General features: G+C 46.3%; 1 protein-coding gene across 2 annotated transcripts; it reads left to right on the forward strand.

Moving 5' to 3' along the window:
* The first annotated feature begins 5,753 nt into the window (after nt 1–5,753).
* LOC125716515 (ral guanine nucleotide dissociation stimulator-like 1) lies at nt 5,754–20,919 on the forward strand. Of its 2 annotated transcripts, XR_007384346.1 has the most exons (19): nt 5,754–6,226; nt 12,142–12,252; nt 12,839–13,047; nt 13,179–13,232; nt 13,491–13,684; nt 13,763–13,878; nt 13,966–14,181; nt 14,351–14,454; nt 14,553–14,637; nt 14,873–14,962; nt 15,812–15,898; nt 16,124–16,156; nt 17,422–17,543; nt 18,263–18,352; nt 19,017–19,197; nt 19,316–19,525; nt 19,890–20,004; nt 20,133–20,375; nt 20,690–20,919. XR_007384346.1 is itself a non-coding variant. In XM_048988904.1 (18 exons), exons 1-18 carry the CDS (start codon nt 6,059–6,061, stop codon nt 20,318–20,320), a joined length of 2,373 nt encoding a protein of 790 aa, XP_048844861.1. In that variant the 5' UTR covers nt 5,754–6,058; the 3' UTR covers nt 20,321–20,919. The 2 variants fall into 2 exon arrangements, 1 of the variants encoding a protein (XP_048844861.1); XM_048988904.1 differs by having other exon boundaries at nt 20,133–20,919.
* Nucleotides 20,920–22,874: the final 1,955 nt, after the last annotated feature.

A 22,874-nucleotide genomic window follows, 5' to 3' on the forward strand; every position in this document is an offset into this window, starting at 1 on the left:
TCAATACATCTGATGCTTCGCTTGCCATGTCCACATGTCTTACTGACCTAATCACCAAAATCATAATGATCTGAGTGACAGTGGAGATACCAACTCCCATTCTCTGCCTCTCTTGATTTGCAAATATTTCACTGACCTTCTATCTCCAACAAATGGTTCAAGTGCAGTGCAGGAAAAGGCTTTGTGTGAGTCACATGGTCTCAGACCAGTCTGCTGAAGAATCCAATGTACGTGGAGTCTTCAGCACATTCAGTTAGTGTAGTTTTCTTCAGGATAGTGTGGCTGACTAAGGAGCATAGGATGATGAAATAAACACCATATACTGGAAAATTTAAGGCAACATCAATTTTATAAAACATTTTCAGTTTGCCAGTGTTTTCTGTTTATCTCCTGTCATCTAGGTCCCTATGAATTCTTCAGCTGCCTGATATCCCAGTTAAATGATGATCCACAGTGCAACTTATGGACAAAGGGAATTTTAATGATGATTTTAAGGAATAAGGTGAATACTAAACACTGGCAGGTAGAACATACTAACACATACAAGAACTAACTGAAAAAGGACAAGCACATATATACATATTAGACAAGGGCTAAACAAGGAACAGGTGCAAGTGATAACCAATTAACTAAACATCAGTAACTTAGAACAGTGGTTCTCAAAGTCCGTCCTCGGGACCCACTGCCCTGCTTGTTTTCCTGCTATCCCTGCCCCACACACAAGTCCCAGCTGTCTTTCAGCTTCTGATTGACTGAACACACCTGATCCAGATAATCAGCAGTGTGTGGGGCAGGGAGAGACAGCCTCTGGCCAGCAGTGCACTCAGCCCATTTAGTCATGCGCAGTATGAAAGATACTAAATGCCGAAAATAACGGGATGGCCAGCGGCACCTGCTGGCCAAAAGGGGAAATGACCGATATTAAAGGTACTGATCCTGATACTTGCATCAAATATGTGCTCAAATGCACAAAACCAGAGGTTCTATAAAAGTCACAAGAGAATACCAGTCATTCTTCACTTTGGTAACTACTGTCATGCAGTGATTCTGTTTGAAAATAGACTAAAACAAGTCATACACATATATTGTAGGGGCAACAGCTGACATCGTAAATTTAAGCGACATTTCCATTGTAAACATGCTCATGTTGGCGGTGCCTTACAGCGATACATTAGAGATCCATCAAAGGTGTAGCATTAGCTAATGAAGTGCATACAGCATCATAATTATCTTGATGCATTGCACATTTTGAAACTCCATATTGAATACGTCTTTTCAACTGTATCTTTGAAACGCGTATTTAATAGGGATCTACATGAAATGTATGGTTCTGTGCCAACATCGGTTTTGGAGTCACAAAAAGACATATTTTTTGCATAGCAGGGACAACAAAATTAGTTTTGAAATGATTATTGCATATTGGGTTATATTGAATAACAAAACCAAAGTGATGCTTATTTTCACATTGCACAAAATAAAAAAAAATTCACAAAATACATCTGTGGAATAATTAAGAATTCAAAAATAACAATCATGAAAAAAAGTAAATCACATCTACATCCTGTGCTCGGCTCCACCAGTTTGCTACCCTGAGATTACCGGCTACTCCGGGTTCCCCCTACAGTCCAAAAATATGCTAAGGTGAAACAGAGTTACCAAATTGTTTGTCGGTGTGTGCATGTGTGTGTGTATGTGTGTCTGTGCCCTACGACAGGTCCTGCATAGGCCAAGCAGGTACAGAAGATGGATGGACGTATCTCCTGGAAGAAATCCCTTAAATGCCACAAGAACACTAACTTGCCATGTCTGTTTCTGCTTTATTCTGGTCATACACACACCCGAATGACGTCATCTCTAATAATGTAGCATGTTGTGTGATTTTCCAGCAACATCTCCAAGTGCCCCCACAGTCCAAAAACATGCTGAGGCTAATTAGAGTTGCTAAATTGCCCGTAGGTGTGCGTGTGTGAGTGAATGGTGTGTGAGTGTGCCCTGCGATGGGCTGGCCCTCCATCCTGGGTTGTTCCCTGCCTCGTACCCATTGCTTCCGGGATAGGCTCCGGACCCCCGTGACCCAGTAGGATAAGCGGCTTGGAAAATGGATGGATGGATGGATGGATATCCAAGTGCAGTATAACAATCTCTCTCTTATCAACGACTCTCTCCAGTGCTGGTGTTATATACCAGAAAACCAAAATACTCATAAACCGCCGATTATGACTGACCAGCACTAGCCCTACCCAACTCACAGCCAGGATTAAAATTATGTTTTCTGCATTGAACCTCTGAAAACTGAAATTGTATTTGCAAATTTAGGTTCTGTCATTGTCAATAAATGTATTCATCCGTTTCATTGTATGTTCCAAACCGAGAATGATGTGAGCAAATGGCACAGGACAAATACGTGCACCTTTACAGCCAGGGATGCCACTAGAGATTTTGGGCCCCATGAAAGCATGTCAAAATGGGTCCCCAAATCAGGCCAGTCCAGTACATCAATACATAGTATAACACCACACACACACACAAGCTTGTAATTATATCTGTGTGGGGACTCTCCATTCATTTCTATGGGGAAAACTCTAATCCCAACATGACGACCTTAACCCCCACCCAGCCTTAACTATAAATAACAAACAAAATATGAGACTTTTGGCATTTTAAACTATTTGATTGCATTCGCAGATCTTTGTGGGGACCTGAAAAATGGTCCCCGCGACGTCAAAATAACAGGTTTTTATTACACTGTGGGAAACATTTGGTCCCCACAATGTAATACAAAGATAATCCACACACACAGTACTGTTACTTTACCATCCTGTGCTATTTTCTAAAGAGCCAGTAGGGGGCAGTATTACAGCCAGAAAAGATCTATTCTATTTAAGGTTATTATGATAATGATAATACTGTGCAAAAATGTCGACAACTGTAGAGGTGTCTCTGTGGGCAGCCAATAGAACAGTCTTTAAAAATCTTGCCTGCCTTACTGCTGGGTTTCTGTAAATTTTCATAGTGTGTTTGACAGAGTAAGAGTAGTCATCTGGTGCGTTTGTGACACAGGGCAGCAGCACCACCTCACTGAACATGACTGAGGGTTACGGTGAAATGATGAAGAGGACAACGCCTAAGAAAGAAACCTAGTGTAGATCTGTGTCGTAATCTGCCATGTCGGAATCCGGAGTCCCTGGATAATGGACAGAGCCATGTGATTTGGGGATCAGATTGTTCTGGGACAAGGTGTCCTTCTAAGATATTATGGGATGTGCTCTAAAAAAGTGCCAAATCGAAACACAAAACAAACAACAACCTGATACTTAGATAGATAGAGTTTGATTGGATGACAAAAGAATTCAAAATAGGCCCTGGACAATGCCCGGACTGGATTTACTCCAGGGATTGTGCCCCTCCCTCGCATTCAGGAAGTGTCAATTATGGAGGAGGGCCAGCTGAACACAGAATGCAAGCCAAACAAATCTGCTGCCTGAACGTTCTCCGCCGCGTCTGACGCACCAGGGCTGAGTGGGCTGCCTGTCCGGATCCGTGCTGAGCGTAGGAGCGCACAGTGTTAATATTAGTGTAGTCAGCGCATTACGCCCCCTGCGACTGCGTCGTGCCGGCGCCTGACGTCAGCGATGGGTAACCTGAGCGTAAACGGGGCACCTGCCAGCGTGGGTATATGGAGACCCCAGCACAGTGACATTACATAGCATCATTTCATCATCATCATTTCACATGCAGTATGAATCATCTGCCAAATAAAACTGCAGGTTTTCCCTGTTCCTCATTACATCAGTCAAATTTGCTTGTATTTTGAATGGTTTGTATAATAATATTTCATATATGTCACATGTACTGTACGTGAACATTTTGCCTTTCAGTATACAGTTAGAAATGATGTTAAAAGCCTAAGAATATGTGCCACTTTTCACAGTAATTAAATAAATATGGGCTGGCACAATGACCAGCGTTATAGCATGAAACCTCTTGGTCAGTGTTTCCCAACCCAGTCCTCTGGGATCCACAGACGGTCCATGTTTTTGCTCCCAACCGAGGCAAAAGTATGGGCTGTCTGGCAGGGAGCTGGGAGGGAGCAAAAACGTGGACCGTCTGTGGGTCGGGAATCACTGCTCTTGGTTGTAAAGCAGGGTTCCCCAATTCTGGCCATGGAGGGTGAGAATCTGACACAGTTTGCAGAATTTTCTGCTCAACACACACTTTGTCCAGCTAATTACTAGGTTTAGTATGTGTGTTTGAAAATCTGTAAACTGTGTCAGATTCTGGTCCTCCAAAATCTGTTCTGCAAGGGACTGGCGTCCTGTTTAGGGAATTCTCTGCCTTGTGTCCTGTGTTTTCTGTTCACCATAATCTGGTAATGCAACGTTTCTCAACCCAGTCCTGAGGGACCCTCAGCAGTCCACATTTTTTTCCCAGCTCCTAACACACCTGTACCTCATATTGAATGTCCTGGTCTGGTTTAGGTGTGCTGTAAGCTGGGAGGGAGTAATGTGGACTGTCTGCAGGTCCCAGAGGACTGGGATGAGAAACACTGCTGTAATGAATAAGTGATTATGGAAGATGGTCATAACCCTAGCTATAAAATTTTTATGGAAAATGCTGCTAAATTCTTCAGTTTATTCCAGCTCACAATTGTAGGTCATACATCTATTCGTGTGTTCTGTTTATTTTCATGAATTTCAGCCCCTGAAGATTTGGCCCCTTTCTCTAGAGTGACTGCATAGCTGTCAGGCCTGCTATACTAACTCCTACCACCGGGAGCAGTAGTGATTGGTTGGGTGGTAAGCAGAGGGGGTTCTTCTTGGTGGGACTGCCTTTATGGCTTCATGGCATGTCACTAATTAACACCCAGCATGCAGGTGTCCATTCATCTGTGCATATTGGATAATCAATCATAATCGATTTATGTGTTTCAAAGTCTGAGTTCTGTATTCCCCCGACACACACGACTGACCCTCATTCAGCATACCCTCTGTTTCACACAGACACTCTTGTTGGCATTCATATACAGTGTTACCCTTGCAGTTCTCTCACACTCATTATGCTCTGACACACATCAACATGTAACTGCTTCCTGCTGATTGTCTGCATATAACCTGTGGATCTGAATTCCACCTCACCAATATGTGGGATGTTTAAAAATGTTTGGTTTCCTAACACAAAGCAAAAGAAGGTTCAGAAAGTTATGGCATATCACCGAAGAACTTGGCAAGGTCAGGTAAAGTGCTTGTGGCACTCACTCATACACACACACACACACACACACACACACACACAGACTCGGCACGGATGACTCACAGTGATCCTTGCTGGCTTCAGTAGCCCATGACCCTTGGCAGCCCAGCTCCCACTCGCCTGACCCCGGCTCTGTCCTGTAGGCCACAGCGCTAAGTTGTTGGTTAACAAGCTCCAGTAAGTAATTGAAACCTGCCAAGTTTTGCTAGTTTCTCCTGGGGGGGGGGTGACCCTCCATTCTGCCAGGTATGACTCACAGTGGGGGTCGAAACAAAACTGGAGGTTATGGGGGGAGGTGTTTAAGGAATAAGATAGAACCACTAATCCCCACAACAGTCCCCCAGTGCCCCAACCATGCGGCCCCCTGGGATGTGGAGGAGAGGCTCCTACTGGGCAGAAAAGTGGCAAGCTCCGCCCCCAAGGCAGAGAGAGCAAATGAACAAGAGAGGGGGGGAGAAGGAGGGGACAAGAGATGAAATCATCTGTGTGGCAGGAACAGAGAGTACAACAGACAACCCCCACCCACAGAGAGAGAGAGAGAGAGAGAGAGAGAGAATGAGTGAGTAAGTTAAGCAGAGAAGGGGAGTAATCTCAGAGCAGTGTCCAGAAACTGACTTGCGGTGCCAGGGGACTCCAGGGTGAACAGGCAGCAGAACCAGGAGCCACAGAGGGATCGGGCCTGAGCTGGCGGAACTGACACGTCAGCTAGCCCACCGCTAAGAGCAGCGGGAGCAGGGAGGCAGAGCAGGCGGCAGGAGCAAACGACGGAGACAAGCTGAAGTATGGCCCCTAGGGCCGGTCACCCACGATGGGGCGCACCATGACACCCCCGGCTACCCGTGCCATGGTGTCGCTGCTGCCCTGGGCCCCAGCCCCGCACAGCTTGGAACTGGACATCGCTCTGCTTGGGGAGGAAGGCGGCGTGGCCCTGCAACGGTACCAACCACGCTCCCCAGACAGCGGCCCCCGCAACTGGGTCAGTGGATCTGTGCTTCTCTGCTTATCTCCCTGTTTGTGTGTCTATTTGTGAGTCTCTATCTTCTTTCTGTTTGCTTGGTCATCTATGTCGTTCTTCCCCAGCTGTTCATCTTTGATCATTATCTGTTTGATTGCCTGTCTATCTATCCCTGCTTCCTTTCCGCTGATCCATGGCGGTATATTATCTTTAGGGCTTCCATTGGTCTCTCCCTTCTTTCACATTATGTCTGTTTGTTTTTTTGGTAACCATCTGCCCATGGGCATCTCGCTTGGTGTGCCGTGTCGTTCCCTATCTGCCCGATCTTGCCAGCTTCCTACGAACGCTCTGTCCCTCTGTTACCTTCTCTCATCCTCTTGATCTCCTTGTTGAAGTTGACTTAGTCGTATTGAGTCTTGGCTCTTTCTCTATTAGGGGAAAGAAGCATCGTGTGTTGACTTCTTCACCGGGACCGAGGTCACAGACTTATATTAACACAGAGTCACAGGCAGCGGGCACTGGGACCATGAGTAACCCTCACGATGATTGTTATAAAGTGTTTGACTGTCTGCCAAGTAGGAGGTTCCAGGCCCGTTAACCTCAGTGCTGACTTTCTCATAGTCCAGCAAGTGCAGATGAGTTACTGGAGATGTGAAAACAAAGCTGAAGTTGTAAGTCTTGGTAGGATGGCCTATGTGGGACTGGCTTCCCTGTCTCATCACAGACCCTATTAGAAGTAAAAATCCAGACCAGTATTTTGTTTTAACCGAGCAGTTGAGCATAAAGAGTCACCATCACAGAGTACTCAACTGGTTGGTTGAAACAAAATCTTGGTCTGTATTTATACTTTCCGGACCTGGACTTTCCACCTCTGTTAGGGAAGCTTCAGTCCCCTTGAAAAATAAATGCTTCAAAATCTATTTAGCGACTTGCAGCGTTTTCCACCCACTCAGCAAATCGTGAGCGACCCTTCAAATAGAAAGTAGCAATCCTACTGGGGACTGAGCCCCCCATGGATGAAATCCTAGAATCATCCTTGGTCTCCATCCATTTAACGCCCCACGGTATTAAGGTAGTTGTGTGTGTGTATGATGTGTTGGGAATGGAAGTAATGATGAACAGCGATGAGCTGTACTAACATTGATAGGCAGATTCATGGGTGGAAGTATGATTTCTTCAAAATAAAACCTGCTGAGTCAACCGGTGGAGTGATATTTCAATTGGGCCAGGCAATTTAAGTGAGAGTTAATTACAGAAAAGACTTGACGTGGCATTCCTTGATTCTGACCTGGCCCAGCCGTGCTGGAGAACTCCAGCATCAGGAGGGGTACTGATCTGGATGGGGAGTGCAACAGAAGCTTTCTCTGAATTCTGGGAAAGAGCATCTCTTCCTGCAGCACAATCATGGCCCTGTCTGTGTGCATGGGGCTGTTGTGAACCATTGTTAATCACTAGGAGAGTGTTTGTGTTTGTGAACACTGACCCGATGGGGCCAGATGCCAGTGTATGTGTGTTGGCTGTAGCATATACATTGTGTGTCCTACATGTGCTGTCTGACATCCTGGCTGTTGATGTACTGGGGGGGGGGGGGGCTGCTGAGGTCGTTTTTTTCTACTTTCCGACTATTGTTCCCCCAACACACTCATCAGGGCCTGGCCGGCTCACACACACACTCTGCCATCCACCTTCCTTCCACTGTGTGGCGCTACATCACTCCACCCTGCTGCTGATAGATGGACACACACTTACCCCCTTCATCAGTATGTCAGGACTAAACCTGACTGCCACTTTCACCCCAGTTCATCTGCTTGAACATGTGCCCTTACCACACCCTTTGGTCTTATCTTACGTTATGTTTATTTTACGTTATACTCTTAGTTTTCATTAATGGTTGTAATATATTTTGACTTTCACTCCAGATTCCCACTTGGGCTCCAATCCCTCAGGATCTGGTCTCTATATACCCACCTGGGTCCCAATCCCTCAGGCTCTGCTCTCTCTCTATATAACCACCTGGGCCCCAATTCCTTAGCCTCTGGTCTCTCTCTATATTCCCACCTGGACCCCAATCCCTCAGCCTCTGGTCTCTCTCTGTATACCCACCAGGCCCCAATCCCTCTACCTTTGGTCTCTCTCTATATACCCACCTGGACCCCAATCTCTCAGGATTTAGCCACTTCTTGTCTCATATTGTAACCGAGGAAAAGCTTTACTGCTGTTATAAATGTTACATAAGAACTGCAGTCTATTTATTACCTGATAAACATGGTGACATACTCATAAATACAGAGTCAGCGATATATCTCAGATTTCTCCTCACTCTCCTTTCAGACTAGCAGACTAGCACAATCTAAATGCTCTTTCTCTCTCTGCATCTCCCTCTCCTCACATCTTATAAATTGTTTTATGCACAAACGATTTGGCTAATAATCACCATGTTAACTGCCAGTGCACTTCACCTGCTGGTTGTGGGAGCAAAGTACACGCTGGTGGCTGTAAAAAAGAGCCGTTCCACGTCAGTGGACCTGGGTCGTAATTTTAGACCACTGCCGCTTTGCGCTCAACACGTGTGGGTACAGGTAGGTTGGTGGTAATGAGCCAGTAGGCCAACCAGGTAGTTTACTTGACTCCAATGAAGGGTCTGAGGTGCAGATACATAGTTAGTCAGTCTTTAGACGTCAAGGATTTATTTATATAGCACTTTTGAAAACAGCTCCTGCTTGACAAAATCAAACATCTATAATATAGAAAAAAACAGCATTTCTCCTACTGTGTGATGCTGCCATTCTTCCCAGAGCAGAAAATCCAGACTTTTGGGCAGATTTGTGCAACAAGGTAATCCAGCCGTAAATAAAGTGTTTTCCCAATTCCTCACCCTGCCCCCACCCGCAGCCCTCTCATCCTTGATCCCAGTCATGTGTCCTAGCTTAGTGGAGGCTGTGAGAATACACAAGGGTAGCTTTTTGGGGCCTGCTGCTTTGCCCAGCTGGTACACGGGGCTCCACAGAAGGCCTGTCTGTAGCTGTTACACTGTTGCTATGGCAGAAAGAGCTGGTTGGTATCCGAACTGCGTCAGTGAGGCTGTGAATAACTGAAAATTGCTTTCGGTGATGTCAGGATACCAAGCTGAGGGCATAATGCAGGAAGGTCAATTTATCAATGTCCTGACACTCTGTGTACCGTACTGAAATATACCAGAAGGATAATGCATTATACATGCACGAGTTTTTTTGGGGCGTACCATGGTAGGGTAGGGTAGTGTTTCTCAACCCAGTCCTCGGGGATCCCCAGCCGGTCCGCAATTTTGCTCCCTACAAACTTCCTGCCACATAGTCCACATTGAGCTTGGAGGGAGCAAAAATGCGGACTGTCTGAGGGTCCCCAAGGAGCAGGCAGGGATAGCACTGTTGCCTCAGCAGCGAACAGCCATGCATCCCCAAAAACCTGTCTCCATAGATGCATGATAATCTGACCTGGGAACTGGCCATAGGCCTGGTGGGCACTGAATTCCCTTCAGCTCCTGCCCATTTCCCTCCCATTGGTGACATCAGCCAGCAAATTCTTAAACTGTCCGATCACCCTCATCTATTATTAGGCAATTATATCCTCACCGATGTGCCAATTACACTCCTATTGGCAAACAAAATGCCTTTGAGCATAGAGAAGTTTAATCTCAGTTAGTCAATTTGCATATCTTTTCATATAACTTCTTAGGCTGAATATAGACAAATCTTCAAAACTGATATACTCATTTACATGTTAGAAATACACAGTGTTTTTTTAAGCATTATGGGTATGATGTCAGACGTGGTTTGTATAAAATTGTCCTACTGAGGCTAAATTAGTGTGGCATATGAATTTGACCTAAATTAGAAATCAAGTACAATGACAGTTTAATTTTAAGCATTATTTTTCAATCCACACAAAAGCAACGTCTTCAAAACAGTCAGGAAAACGTATCACAGTGTAATGTGAAATACGGCATTGTCTACAGTATTTCTATCAACAAAACATTTTATTTAGTCACTCACAGGATCAAAGAGCTACGGAAACATTATAAACTGTAGTTCGATTTCCTCAAATCAGACAAAATGATTCTTTTTTCTTTCAGCAGTTCAAGATTAAATTTTAAGACAGACACGTGAATTCTAATTAATCGTTACAAAAAAATCAGTATACAGCGATTCTCATTTGTCGAAAGAGTTGTGTTTTCTTTCCATAACAAGCGAAAGCACTGAAACTTGGAAGTGCTACCGGACGGAGTTTGGTTATTGAGTAAGCGGACAAGAGGCGAGGAGGGAGTGAGAAAGAATCCCAAAAGAAAGAGGAGGTTTGAGAGGAGGGGGATGGAGGAGACGTCCGTGACGGATGGTGATTGTGTGCGGCGGGAGGAGAATCTCACGGGGGGGGTGTTTAATGGTACATGCAGGCTCCCAAACTGAACTCACATGCGGCTGCCGTGTCACGGAAGACGCGCTCAGCATGGAAAGCTAAAATGGTAATAATAATGATGATAAAACTGAATCGTCTGACTGCTGATCCTGTAGTATTTAGATCCTTCGTCCCGAGAGACATAATGGCACGTAGTGGGAGACTTTGACTAGAAATGGATGAAGGACGAGATAGCAGAAGGGGAGCATTTTTAAAATGGGATTTTGGTAAATATGCTTTATCTGCACAGTCAGTTATCTGTACTTAAGTTTCTATATATTGTGAAGACTTTTAAAGGGGGAAAACCTTATTTGTTCATGTTGATTTTCATTTTTGTCTGTATGGTACCAAAGTTGGTGGAATTCATGCTGTCATTTCAGGTTATGCAATTGCATTTGTTCCCCAAACTCATGCACAGCGGTGTTTTGTTGGCGGTATTTTTAGCGTTACAGGCGAGTGGGCACGGTGAGGCTGGCTGTGTGAGTCAGGGGACTTGGGGGTGTTCTTGATTCTTGGCGGAGAGGCTCCGTGGGAAAGTAGCACCCAGCAGCACGCCTGGGGACGTCAAGCCGGGCATGAATAACACTTGTGATGCTCAGCCTATATAATATCGTATATTCTATTTTGTATTGCAGTTAGGATGGACGGCTTCCAGTCCAAGGCATAAGTTGTTCATATTCGTCTGTGAAAGAAGTTTTCTTTTTAGCAGCAGAGTTTGGATCCGTGTTCAGTCTTGCTGTCGGTCTGGAAGGTTTTCCGTTTTAAACTGTAACTTCTCAGTTCTGCATGAAGATCTCCATGTTCTCAACGTACTAATGCCTTCATCTATATATTGTCAATGATGCATCTATCGATCTATCTATCTATCTATCTATCTATCTATCTATCTATCTATCTATCTATCCAATCTTGTCTTTATGTAGGTGTCTGAGGAATTGATTGTTTGTGTATACAGATCTCTCTGCGCATTATGTTTGCATAAATATGAGTCTATACATATATTTGCACTCAGACGAAGGACTAAAAATGTGTTCCTTTGCTTGTCACTGGGACTGTAGCCTTGTAATTGTACCTTTTAAAGTACAGAAATGGACTCTGAGGAACATCCCACATGTACACAGAGTGCAAACAGTTCCTCAGTGTCCATTTCTGTGCATTAAAACATTTATTTATGTACAGCTAATGGTACAGTTGGTAGACCCTTGAGGGTACAGCCCCAGTGACAATCAAAGGTACAAACTGGTGCACTTTTTTTCTGACAGTGTAGGGATGTTGATTTTCAGATAATACTAAGTTGTGGTAATACTAATCAGCCTCTAGGGGGCTGCAGTTCTGCAGTTACGCAGAGGACACCCAAACCCAGCAGTGACACCCTGTCCACTGGCCCTCCCTGTCCCTCCAACCAAACACATTCATAGTTAAGGCTGCTCCAGATATGTTCTGCCATATGCTGCGTGGTGTCATTATGGGAGGTTCCCCAGAAACACCCTGTGTTTCCTCCGCAGAGCTCCGTGCAGGACTGGGGGGAGGAGGTGGAGGAGGGGGCCATTTACAGCGTGACTTTGAAGAGGGTCCAGATCCAGCAGGCGGCCAACAAGGGAGCGAGGTGGCTGGGGGTGAGGCGAGAGCACGGACATGCACACATTAGCATGTTTGCGCATGAGCTGGTTCCCATTTGCTGCTGCGCTATGATGTCAGCCCTTTATGATGTGAAGCAAATGATGTCACTTCCTGTTGCACCATGCCAGCACCATCAAAGCCTTGCATGTATACACATACACACACACACTCCCATTCTCATATATAATTTTCACCTTCAAGGTGTCTGATGGGTAAGGCCAGGTATAATGTCACATGGGTTTTCTCCTGGTCCTCCAGTTTACTCCCACTAAAAACAAAAACATGCAATGGGGCATCGTTGAGTGTGTGTGCATGTGCCCTTTTATGGCTGGCAGGTGCTGTTTGGGATAGGCTCCCTTGTGGCCTTGACCAGGATGAGTGGGCAGAAGATAGATGGATGGATGGATGGATGTATGATGGATGGATGTTATATCCTCAAATATCTGAGGAAGTTTTGGAGAATGTAATGAAGTAATGGTGTAATAAGTAATATTGTGTGAAATAATGGTATAGTATGTCTGATGTATAGTATACATGGAATAACAGCCCCTGTCGCTGCTTCCCCCTGTCCTGGCCGGGAAGGTGGAGGGGGACAGGCTGCCCCCTGGTCACACAGTTAGCCAGCTGGAGACGTGTAAGATCCGCAGCATCCGGGCTGGAACCCTGGAGCGGCTGGTGGAGACGCTGCTCACTGCGTTCGGCGACAACGACCTCACCTACACCAGCATCTTCCTGTCTACATACCGCGCCTTTGCCACCACGGGGGACGTGCTGCGGCTGCTGATCCAGAAGTAGGTGGCCTGCCTGGGAGGCTGGTAGCTCCAGCTGAATGTTCCACTGATAGGGGTTTTACTTGTTGTTTACTGTGCTTGTTCTTAGAGCCGCACTACATAAGTATTGTTCTTTTCACTCCCTTACTCAGGTTTGAGAGCATGGAAAACAATGGTGATAATGACTGCAGGGAGGCAGTACGGAAGTAAGACCCTCGATTCCGTGTTCAGCCATGATTTTTTTTTCTGTTTCTGGGTTGCTCTCGTTCTCTGGAATCCTCTTGCTGATCTTCACACCTTTATGTTCATACTTTCATTTCATTTCGTCGTTTTCGCTTCAGTTAACCTTCTGTGCCGTAGCACTTGCTCTGAGCGGAGACAGTGTCTGGGAGCATGTTGGGGGTCTTTAGGTGTCTTCAAAGTCTTGGACTCACCCTCACGTTTCTTCTGCCTGCTTCCATCAGCGCCTTGGCCTCCACCCTGCGCGCCTGGCTGGATCAGTGTCCGGAGGACTTCCAAGAGCCACCGGCGCACCCTAGCCTGCGACAACTGCTTGCCTTCCTGCAGAGGACGCTACCGGGGTCTGAACCATTGCGCCGGGCCCAGGGTCTGCTGGAACAGCTGGAGGCCCAAAGGGACCAGGAACCTGAGTGTGAAAGTCAGTATCTGGCAAGTTTGCCCCCATTCCAGTCCGTTTCATAAACTCCGCTGACATTTAACCATGTGTCTTCTGCAGGTGGTTTCCTTGGAAACAGCTTTTATGGCCCAGAGGTGGATGAGACAGCGGAGATGGAGGACTTCCTGACATTCAGTGCTCACCTGGTAGCTGAGCAGCTCACTTACATGGATGCGGTAAGAGTGGGCATGATGCGGATGGGAGACACTGTGATATGGGGGGTGGGGGCTATATGATCATGGTCGCCATTGATCCCCCCTCAGGAATTGTTCAAGAAGGTGGTTCCTCACCACTGCCTGGGGTCTGTCTGGTCCAGGCGTGATAAGCAGCAGGGCAAGCACAGGGTGGCCTCCATCCGTGCCACCATCACACAGTTCAACGCCGTGGCCGCCTGCGTGGTCAGCACCATGCTGTGCCAGCGGCAGCTCCGCCCCCAGCAGCGGGCACGCATCATCCAGCGCTGGATTGACGTAGCCCAGGTGACACGCCCCTTGTCCCGGCCACACCCACCCTGGCTGTGCCTGCAAACACTAGGGCAGCTCTACAGTACATATCCTCATGACTTACCTCTGAGATCACTGAGAAGCCTGCTATTTGCTTATGGTGCTGGGGGGGGGTTGCAGTAGGTAACCAACTCTCTGCCCCCAGGAGTGCCGCATCCGCAAGAATTTCTCCTCCCTGCATGCCATTGTCTCCGCCCTGCAGTGCAACCCCCTGTACCGCCTGAAGAGGACGTGGTCCTGTGTGCCCAAGTGAGTCTCCAAGTAAGGTCATATGTATGGTTTAGTTTGACTCTTGTCAGCCATTCTGATGATGACTGACTCCTCTCTGTCTGACCCCCCGTCACCAGAGACAGCATGCAGATCTTTGAGGAGCTGTCTGACATCTTCTCAGACCACAACAACTACCTGACCAGCCGAGAGCTCTTAATGCGGGTGAGAAACCTCTGCTCCCTCATGTGTGCCATGTACTAATGATGGCCAAAGGACGGTTCATGAACCATTTGCTGTATTTTTCTCCCCACTAGATGGCGCTCTTTTTGGGCTGTTTTTTTTTTAACAGAGAGCACCATCTAGTGGGGTTAAATATACAACAAACGGTCATCAGTGTGCAGATGGACTGCTGGGATTCTGACCTGACTGGCGGCCCCCCCCCCCCTGCCCTTCACAGGAAGGCACCTCCAAGTTCGCCAGCCTGGGCAGCTGTGTGAAGGAGCATCAGAAACGCAACCAGAAGCGACTGCAGCTACAAAAGGACACAGTAAGCGAAGAGACTGACACACACACACACACACACACAGTGACCATTACAGAGCCAGATCCCGATTTATCAGCAATGTGAATATTTAATTGATAGCATGAAAAATGTATCTGTTTGTCAATGACCTCTGGTTTGATGTCAGATCAATGAATGGAAATGACACTGGCAAATCTACAGTATAAATGTTAAATGGAGTGGGATAGGCCTCAAAGCCACACTGACAGGAAACCAACTCTGAATGGCATCATGTGATACGAGGATGGGGGAATTCATTTAAGCGTTGGAGTATAGACGGGTGCAGATGAATTTAAAGAAATGGTGGGGAGGAATAGGGTGACCAGATAATCCACGTCAGGGAGGACACATTGAGCTAGGACAGGATTTTTAAAATACCATTTTAATTAAAAGAACCTGGGTCTCAGTTAAGCACCGAGTTCTTGCTGCGTGCTGATTGGTCAGTCTCCTATAATCATGCATATGCCACTGATGCTGGATGAGTTTTTCAATCAAAGCAGTCAAAGCACAAGAAGAAGTGAGCTATTTAGCCAAGCACAGGTGCCTTTCAGTTTCAAAGTAGTTTGTAAAACCTGGAGTAGCTAGAAGTGTCCAGGATGACATGGATTATCTGGTCAGCCTAGGGGAGGAAAGGACACCAAAGACCGCCATTTTGCATCAGCACAAGAGAAATGAAGGAAAACAAAATGGGCTGTAGTGCCGTGGGAGAGAGGAGATTGGGGTATGTCTGCGTTTTCTGGAGTGAGAGTAAAAGGAGAAGGCAGTCTTATATGACTGGTGGTAAATCAAGTCAATGAATGGACAGGTCACATGACTAGTCACATGATATTGCAGGGTGCCACACAAGGAACAATCCCATACCTCGGCACATTCCTGACAGACCTCACCATGCTGGACACTGCCCTGCCAGACCTGCTGGAGGTAGGGCTTTTCAGTCTATGTCTACAGAGTTAGATTCAGTATCGGTGTGTTCAATCACATGCTCTGACAGTGTTCAGCGTGCAGAGCAGCCCTGATGCTAAAATCAGGGTTTCTCAACCCAGTTTTCAAGGGCGCCCTGATAGTCCACGTTTTTGCTCCCTCCCAGCTACCGTGTTCAGAAGCACTAGCCTAACTGACTTGCAGGCCTGTTGTGTGTCTTTTCAGGGAGGCCTGATAAACTTCGAGAAGAGGCGCAGGGTGAGTATCATTAAAACCTGGACCTTATATGTCAGTAACTCCACACCAAAGTGCAGGTCTAATGCTCTGTGCCACAGACCTGTATGAGTTGTGATATGCCATGTGATGCACTTGGATGCTGAAAAGAAATGACAAACACTGTCCCCTTTGGAAATATACCACCCCCCCACACACCACCGTAACAATTTCATCCGAACTGCGTGATGCCCCCCCCCATCAAATTTTATCCCCCACATCCCCACCACCCCCCTTGAACTACATTTACAACTCGACTACTGGTCACATGAAGTTAACATAAATCCAGACATAGATACATTTTTAATAGCTGTTTGTGGAATCCGTGATCCAGAGAAACATAGCATGTAAGGAGCAATACATCATAGACGTGCAGGCACACACGCGTGCACACACACGTGCACACACATACGCACACACACACACGCACACACAGTCACCATTTAACTGATCTGCATTTTGAATATCAGGAGAAGCTGTTACTGCATCGCTGTAGGTGTGACGTAACAACACATAATTCATATAATTAGGCAAGTAGGAAAGTAGGAGGCAGCATGGTGGTGCAGTAGTTAGCACTGTTGCCTCACACCTCTGGGACCCGGGTTCGAGTCTCCACCTGGGTCACATGTGTGTGGAGTTTGCATGTTCTCCCCTTGTCATCGTGGGGTTTCCTCCGGGTACTCCGGTTTCCCCCCACAGTCCAAAAAACATGCTGAGGCTGACTGGACTTGCTAAATTACCCGTAGGTGTGCATGTGTGAGTGAATGGTGTGTGAGTGTGCCCTGCGATGGGTTGTTCCCTGCCTCGTGCCCATTGCTTCCAGGATAGGCTCCGGACCCCCCGCGACCCAGTAGGATAAGCAGTTTGGAAAATGAATGGATGGATGGATGGATGGATGAAAGGCAGGTATGCAGTACATTTGTACAACTCCCTGGAGATATCAGGGTTAAGAGCCTTGCTCACAGGCCCACTGGTGACATCACTCTGGCATCCCAGGGATTTGAACAGGTGACCTTCTGATCATGGTAGAATCCTAACCTGCAAAACAACAATCCCCCCATACATGCCAATGGTAAAGAAATCTGTTACGTGAATGAGTCCATTTAAAACGTAGTCCTGTAATCAGCGACATAACTGTGTCAGCTGTTTTTCGCTGGGAATTTTTGGGTGGTGGGGATTTGTTGTGCAGACTTGAGGGGTGCAGAAGGTCAAACCCCAGGCGACCAATGTCCTTTCCTGTCCACCTGCAGGAGTTTGAAGTCATTGCACAGATCAAGCTGCTCCAGTCATCCTGCAACACCTACTGTCTAACCCCAGACTACGGCTTCCTGCGCTGGTTCCGTAATCAGCCCCAGTACACAGAGGAGGAAAGGTACTCCAGCTGGAAGAGTATCTGGGAATACACACATCAACCAACCTGTCCAGCTTCTCAGTGCTTATCTAATGCAGGGCCAGGATGAGTCAGGGTGAGCCGAGCATAGGAAACTCACGACACAAGGTGGGGGACACCTCCTGGAGAGGATGCCAGTCCATTACTGAGCACATACTCATAATAGGCCACTTCAGAGATGTCAATACATCAAAACCAGAGGTGGAAGGTTCAAGTCCAGAGAGTAAAAATCCAGGCCAAGATTCTGTTTCAACCAACCAGTTGAACATAAAGAGTCACAGTCACAGAGTACTGAAACAAAATTTTGGCCTGGATTTTTACTTTCTGGACTAAAGACCTGCAGGTAGACAAACTTGTACCTCTAAATTGCCCAAAGCATATGATGATGTGAGTCAGCGTATGTACCCGCCGATAGAGTGGCATCCCATCCAAGCTTTACTCCAGCTTTGTGCTGCCTGAGATTAGCTCCAAGACCCCCACCCTATGACCCTGATCAGGAAAAGCAGTTGGAAGATATCTGGATGGGTGACAATGACTCATGATCAACCACAGAACTAAAAGTGATGCCAATTGGCTATTTATACACATGCTTGCTGTTTTATCACCAGAATGGCTGGTAGCTCCCTTGGTCACACTTCCTTCCTTCCTTCATGCATCACTTCCTGTTTTGACCTGCATTTTGGGCTCTGGTCTCTCACCAGCTACACACTGTCCTGTGAGATCGAGGGATTTGGGGACAGCAGTCCGACATCACCCAAGCCCCGGCAGAGCATGGCGAAGAGGCTAAGTCTGTGAGTGCCTCAAAATCACCCAAGCACCCCTATGTCTTTCCAGACTATGAATTTCACTTTAGCCTTGAGTTCTTGCTATGTGGTGATTGGTTAGTCTCCTATAGTAGGTATGTAAGGGGCACGCGCTGATTACAGCACGTTGCCACACCCACCACACAACAACCGACCTCAGGGATGAGAACCTGAGTGCAGCCATGCAGTGGGTCATACCTCAGCACCACACTAGTACAAATAGACTAGTGTGAGTTTTCTCTAGTGGAGTGCCAATCCTGCCACCAACCCTCAAGTTTCCTTGTAAGCTGGATGTAGATTAGCGTCAGACACAGGACAAAGCAAATGCAGGTTAAGGGCCTTCACTCCTGGCATTCACAAGCTTTGAACCGGCAACCTTCCAATAACTGGCACAGATCCCTAGCCTCAGAGCCACCACTTCACCCAAAGTTGCCTTATAATCTCCTATAAGTCTCCTATAATCACGCTAATATTCACTAATGTTAATGTGAAACAGCTGGATGAGTCTTTCAATCAAGGAAACAAAGCAGAAGATGAACTGATTAATTTTGCCAAGCATGAGAGTCTTAGAACCTGAAGTAGCTGAGAGTGACCCCCCCCCCCAACATGAATAAGGTGGTCACCCTAAACACACCACCGGTTGTTTGTGCAGACTATTCCTGGGTCCGGACGCCATGGGTGTGACCTCCCTGGGGAGAGACTGCCCTCGAACCTCCCCTGCTGGTAGCTCAGGGGAGAGCATGGACTCAGTCAGCATGTCATCCAGCGACTCTGGCCCGTGTGACAGCGACGGGGTCTCAGTGACTCACACTTCCAGCCCGGCTTGTGAGACGGTACGCTGACGTCTGTACACACCCTACATTACATGTCCCTCATATACACATAATCACTAATAGTCTTCCAGAATCATGAAGTTATAATCACTCTGTCTTATTACCTCCTGTTTTCCAGTCTCCTTCCTGTTCTTCTCTCCACTGGGTGGAGCAGCCTTCATCAGCGCCTACTGTTCCCAGCGCACCTTGCTATTCCTCACTGCCCTGTCACTGCACCTTCACCAGCACGGCCAACCTGCCCCCCCTGTACAACACACAAACTCAGGATGCCTGTATCATCCGGGTCAGCGTGGAACACAGCAACGGAAACCTCTACAAGAGTATCCTGGTCAGGATGCGGTGACTGTGTGTTTGTGTAGCTCTCAGTTTATTTGTGATGTTCAGTGTGTCTTGCAGTCTGCGTGATTTGTGTCTGTGGACCAGCTTAATAAGTGCAGCATGCATAGCCCTAGTTTTTATAAGTATTGTTTTGAACAAAATGGTGACTGAGAGGATTCATCCCATTGGTTACATAACGGGCTTTCGTTGGGTTAAACCAAGCAGTGACCAACATGTCACAGAGCTTCAAAGCCTCATTCCTGCCAGGCATACATTTAATTTTTTTTTAACCAGTCAGTTGGTTTTGCATGGTGTCACTATATCACCATGGAAACAGTGGGAAAAAATGACCAAGTTCCAATTTCTCCCCACAGCTGACTAGTCAGGACAAGACGCCTGCTGTCATCTCCCGAGCCATGACCAAGCACCACCTGGAGGGCGCGCCACCTGAAAGCTATGAGTTGGTGCAAGTCATGTCTGAGGAAAAAGGTGTGTGTATGTGCTGGTCCCGATCAGCACTACAGCTTTTGGGGACATCGTGTAGAATAGCTCTGAATTCCTGTGACCCTGTTTAAATGCACACGCTGTTCCACATTCTCCCTTGGTCTTGTCTTCAGAGCTGGTAATACCTGACAACGGCAACGTCTTCTACGCCATGAGCACCTCCGCCAATTTCGACTTCCTGCTCCGCCCGCGCGCTGCCGCCTGCAAGCCAGTCCGTCCGCACAGACACTGCAGCACCACCTTCGCACCGGCAGAACTGCCCAACAGCCTACCGCAGAGGCGGAGCAAGGTCGCGTTGTGACCTCTGACCTCGAGAGTCAGGACGGGGCCCAGGAGGCGGAGCGCTCAAGGCTGAAGTAAGCAGAGACACCTGGATACTGCTTGTGCAGATATGTGTGCCTGCAATAGGCCTGACTGCTTGGATTTGCAGGGCGGTATAGCTAGCGTCTATTTTCCAGGGAAACAAAACAGGAACGTTGCTTCACTCTCAGTACCTTCATTCCTACTGACAGCTAGTATATGGAAACAGTGAGGATAGCCCTCACAGTGTCACCAAACTGTCACTGATGACAGAGAAGAGAGCGCCCATCGTTGTGAGGTGTGTGATGAACCTTGCATGTTCTGGTTCTGATTGGCCCTGACCGTATGCCCACTCTGTTCTGATTGGTAGGTTCACCAACTCAACTAGGCGTAGCTGGCCAAAAACACAGCCCTGTTCTACCGAGTGAGTTATTCACCAGTGGTTGGGCCGACACAGATAAGATTCCAGGAATGGAGGAGTTTTCAATTAATATAGTGCGACAGATCTTTCAGTGCATTTCTGTACCTTTTGCATGTACCGGTTTCCAACAATAAAATTGTAGAAAAAAAGAATTCAGAAGAGGGATATGAAAGAACTGACCTGAGAGTGGGTTGTGTTTTTAATTAATGGTTCCAGGTGAAAAGGAACTCCAAGCCCATTGTAAAACAGCAGACTTGGAAATACATGGCCACACCTTATCAATGAAGGACTAACCACCTTTTCCTACTGAACCTGGACTGACCACAATGTTCTTTGCAAACTCTATTCAGACCAAAGAGGTTGGTTCAGGACAGACCTAAGAGATGGCTCTACCAACAACAGACAGCGGCCAACCTGAACTGGCCTACTTAGCCTCTCCAGCCAAAGTCATAATGAACAATTGGGGTTGACTTAAACCAATACCAACCAGTTCCTGTTAAGCACATATGTCTGAATGCTGAAGGTGAAGGCTACGCCAAGCCACAGTACGGTAGTGCGAGTGTCACCCAGGCAACAGAGTGATTCCAAATACAACACACACAACATAAACTGCTCACCATTTTTATTTTCAGATTTAAAAAGCACTGGTAGTATTCTTTTAAGCAAAAAAAAGGGAAACCGATTATTGTTCCATACCACAAAAAAAAGCTATAAAAATGATACTCAAACCACACAAACATGTAATAAATTAATCAGAAGAATACAGAAACAAAAACATGCTTATTTTTACATGTTGCACAAGAAAAAAAATGGATTTTTTTCTATTACTTCCAAAAGGGGGGAAAAAATCCAGAGGAATTTTCAGGTTTGAATCTGAACCAGATTCCCTCATTTCCCAGAGGATGAGATAAAAAACAAAGAAAAACCTAGAGAAAAACGAAGGTCCACGGTAACCACTGGCAACAATCACCGGGGGTCACCTGTGACCATCTGAACATTAAGACAAGATGCCACAACAAAATCAATCTGGAGTCCTATCATGAAACAATGGCAAACAGGCCACCGCCTTGAGTATGGTAATGAAACTGGAAATGAGGTTGAACACTTGCTCTGAGGTGAGGTATGAGAAGCTGAGATCATGTATCCTGAACATGGAGCTAGGGCAGATGACAGGAGTCACCCCAAACTGCCCACTGATCTTAAACTGACGTTTAGTACACGGTCATCTTATTACTAGCCAAAAAAAAAATAAAAATCTACCAACAATCCCAATTGCACTAGTCAGACTAAATATTGTTTTATCAATAAAAATACTTGTGCATAAAATAACTGAAATATTAATATTTATAGCATAACAGTGCAATTTCATCGAGGCTTTCTTGAGTTAAGCCAAACTAAGGGCCTGGGATCCAATTCTTTTCCCTGTTGAAACACATGATAAAAATTCAGTCTGGCCCTAAAGGAGTCAGAGGAGGAACTGAAAACCCATTTACTTAGCAGAAGGAAATACCACCTTTCTCACCAAAAATGTTATATCCTGATATCTCCAAATCAAATGTCAAATTAATATTGGGTATGATTATTTATTCCTTTTGAGAGTCAAAATGTGATTAAATTAGTTTATCTATTTTTTGTTTTTGAAGTACTAACAACACAATGTTGAAGATAACTGCCAGCAGTTACTCAAAAACCAGTCAATACTTCATTTTTCCCACGACTGCGGAGGCATTTCTAAATGTATTTAAACCAAAAGAAATTTAAACGAAACAATTCCAATATGCTGTCATATCGTGCACAATGCCCACAGTAAAAAATCCAATTCTAGCAAAATATTGCATTGAAAGTGTAGCACAAACACAAGAGTGGCTGCATCCAAAAAAAATTAAACTGTAGAGAAGCATTCGTGGGAAATACCACTACCTAGTGGTACAAACAGCAAATAGCAGAAAGGTTTGCGGAAAATACCACCACCTAGTGGTACGAACAGCAAATAGCAGAAAAGTTTGCGGAAAATACCACCACCTAGTGGTACAAATAGTAAACTGTAGGAACATGCTACTCAAGGAGACTGAATACACACAACTTGCATGATATGAACCGCATCACCTGGGACACGTGTAGCACGTACAACATA

Source organism: Brienomyrus brachyistius, chromosome 21 (genome assembly GCF_023856365.1).
Source record: "Brienomyrus brachyistius isolate T26 chromosome 21, BBRACH_0.4, whole genome shotgun sequence".
Lineage (NCBI taxonomy): Eukaryota > Metazoa > Chordata > Actinopteri > Osteoglossiformes > Mormyridae > Brienomyrus > Brienomyrus brachyistius.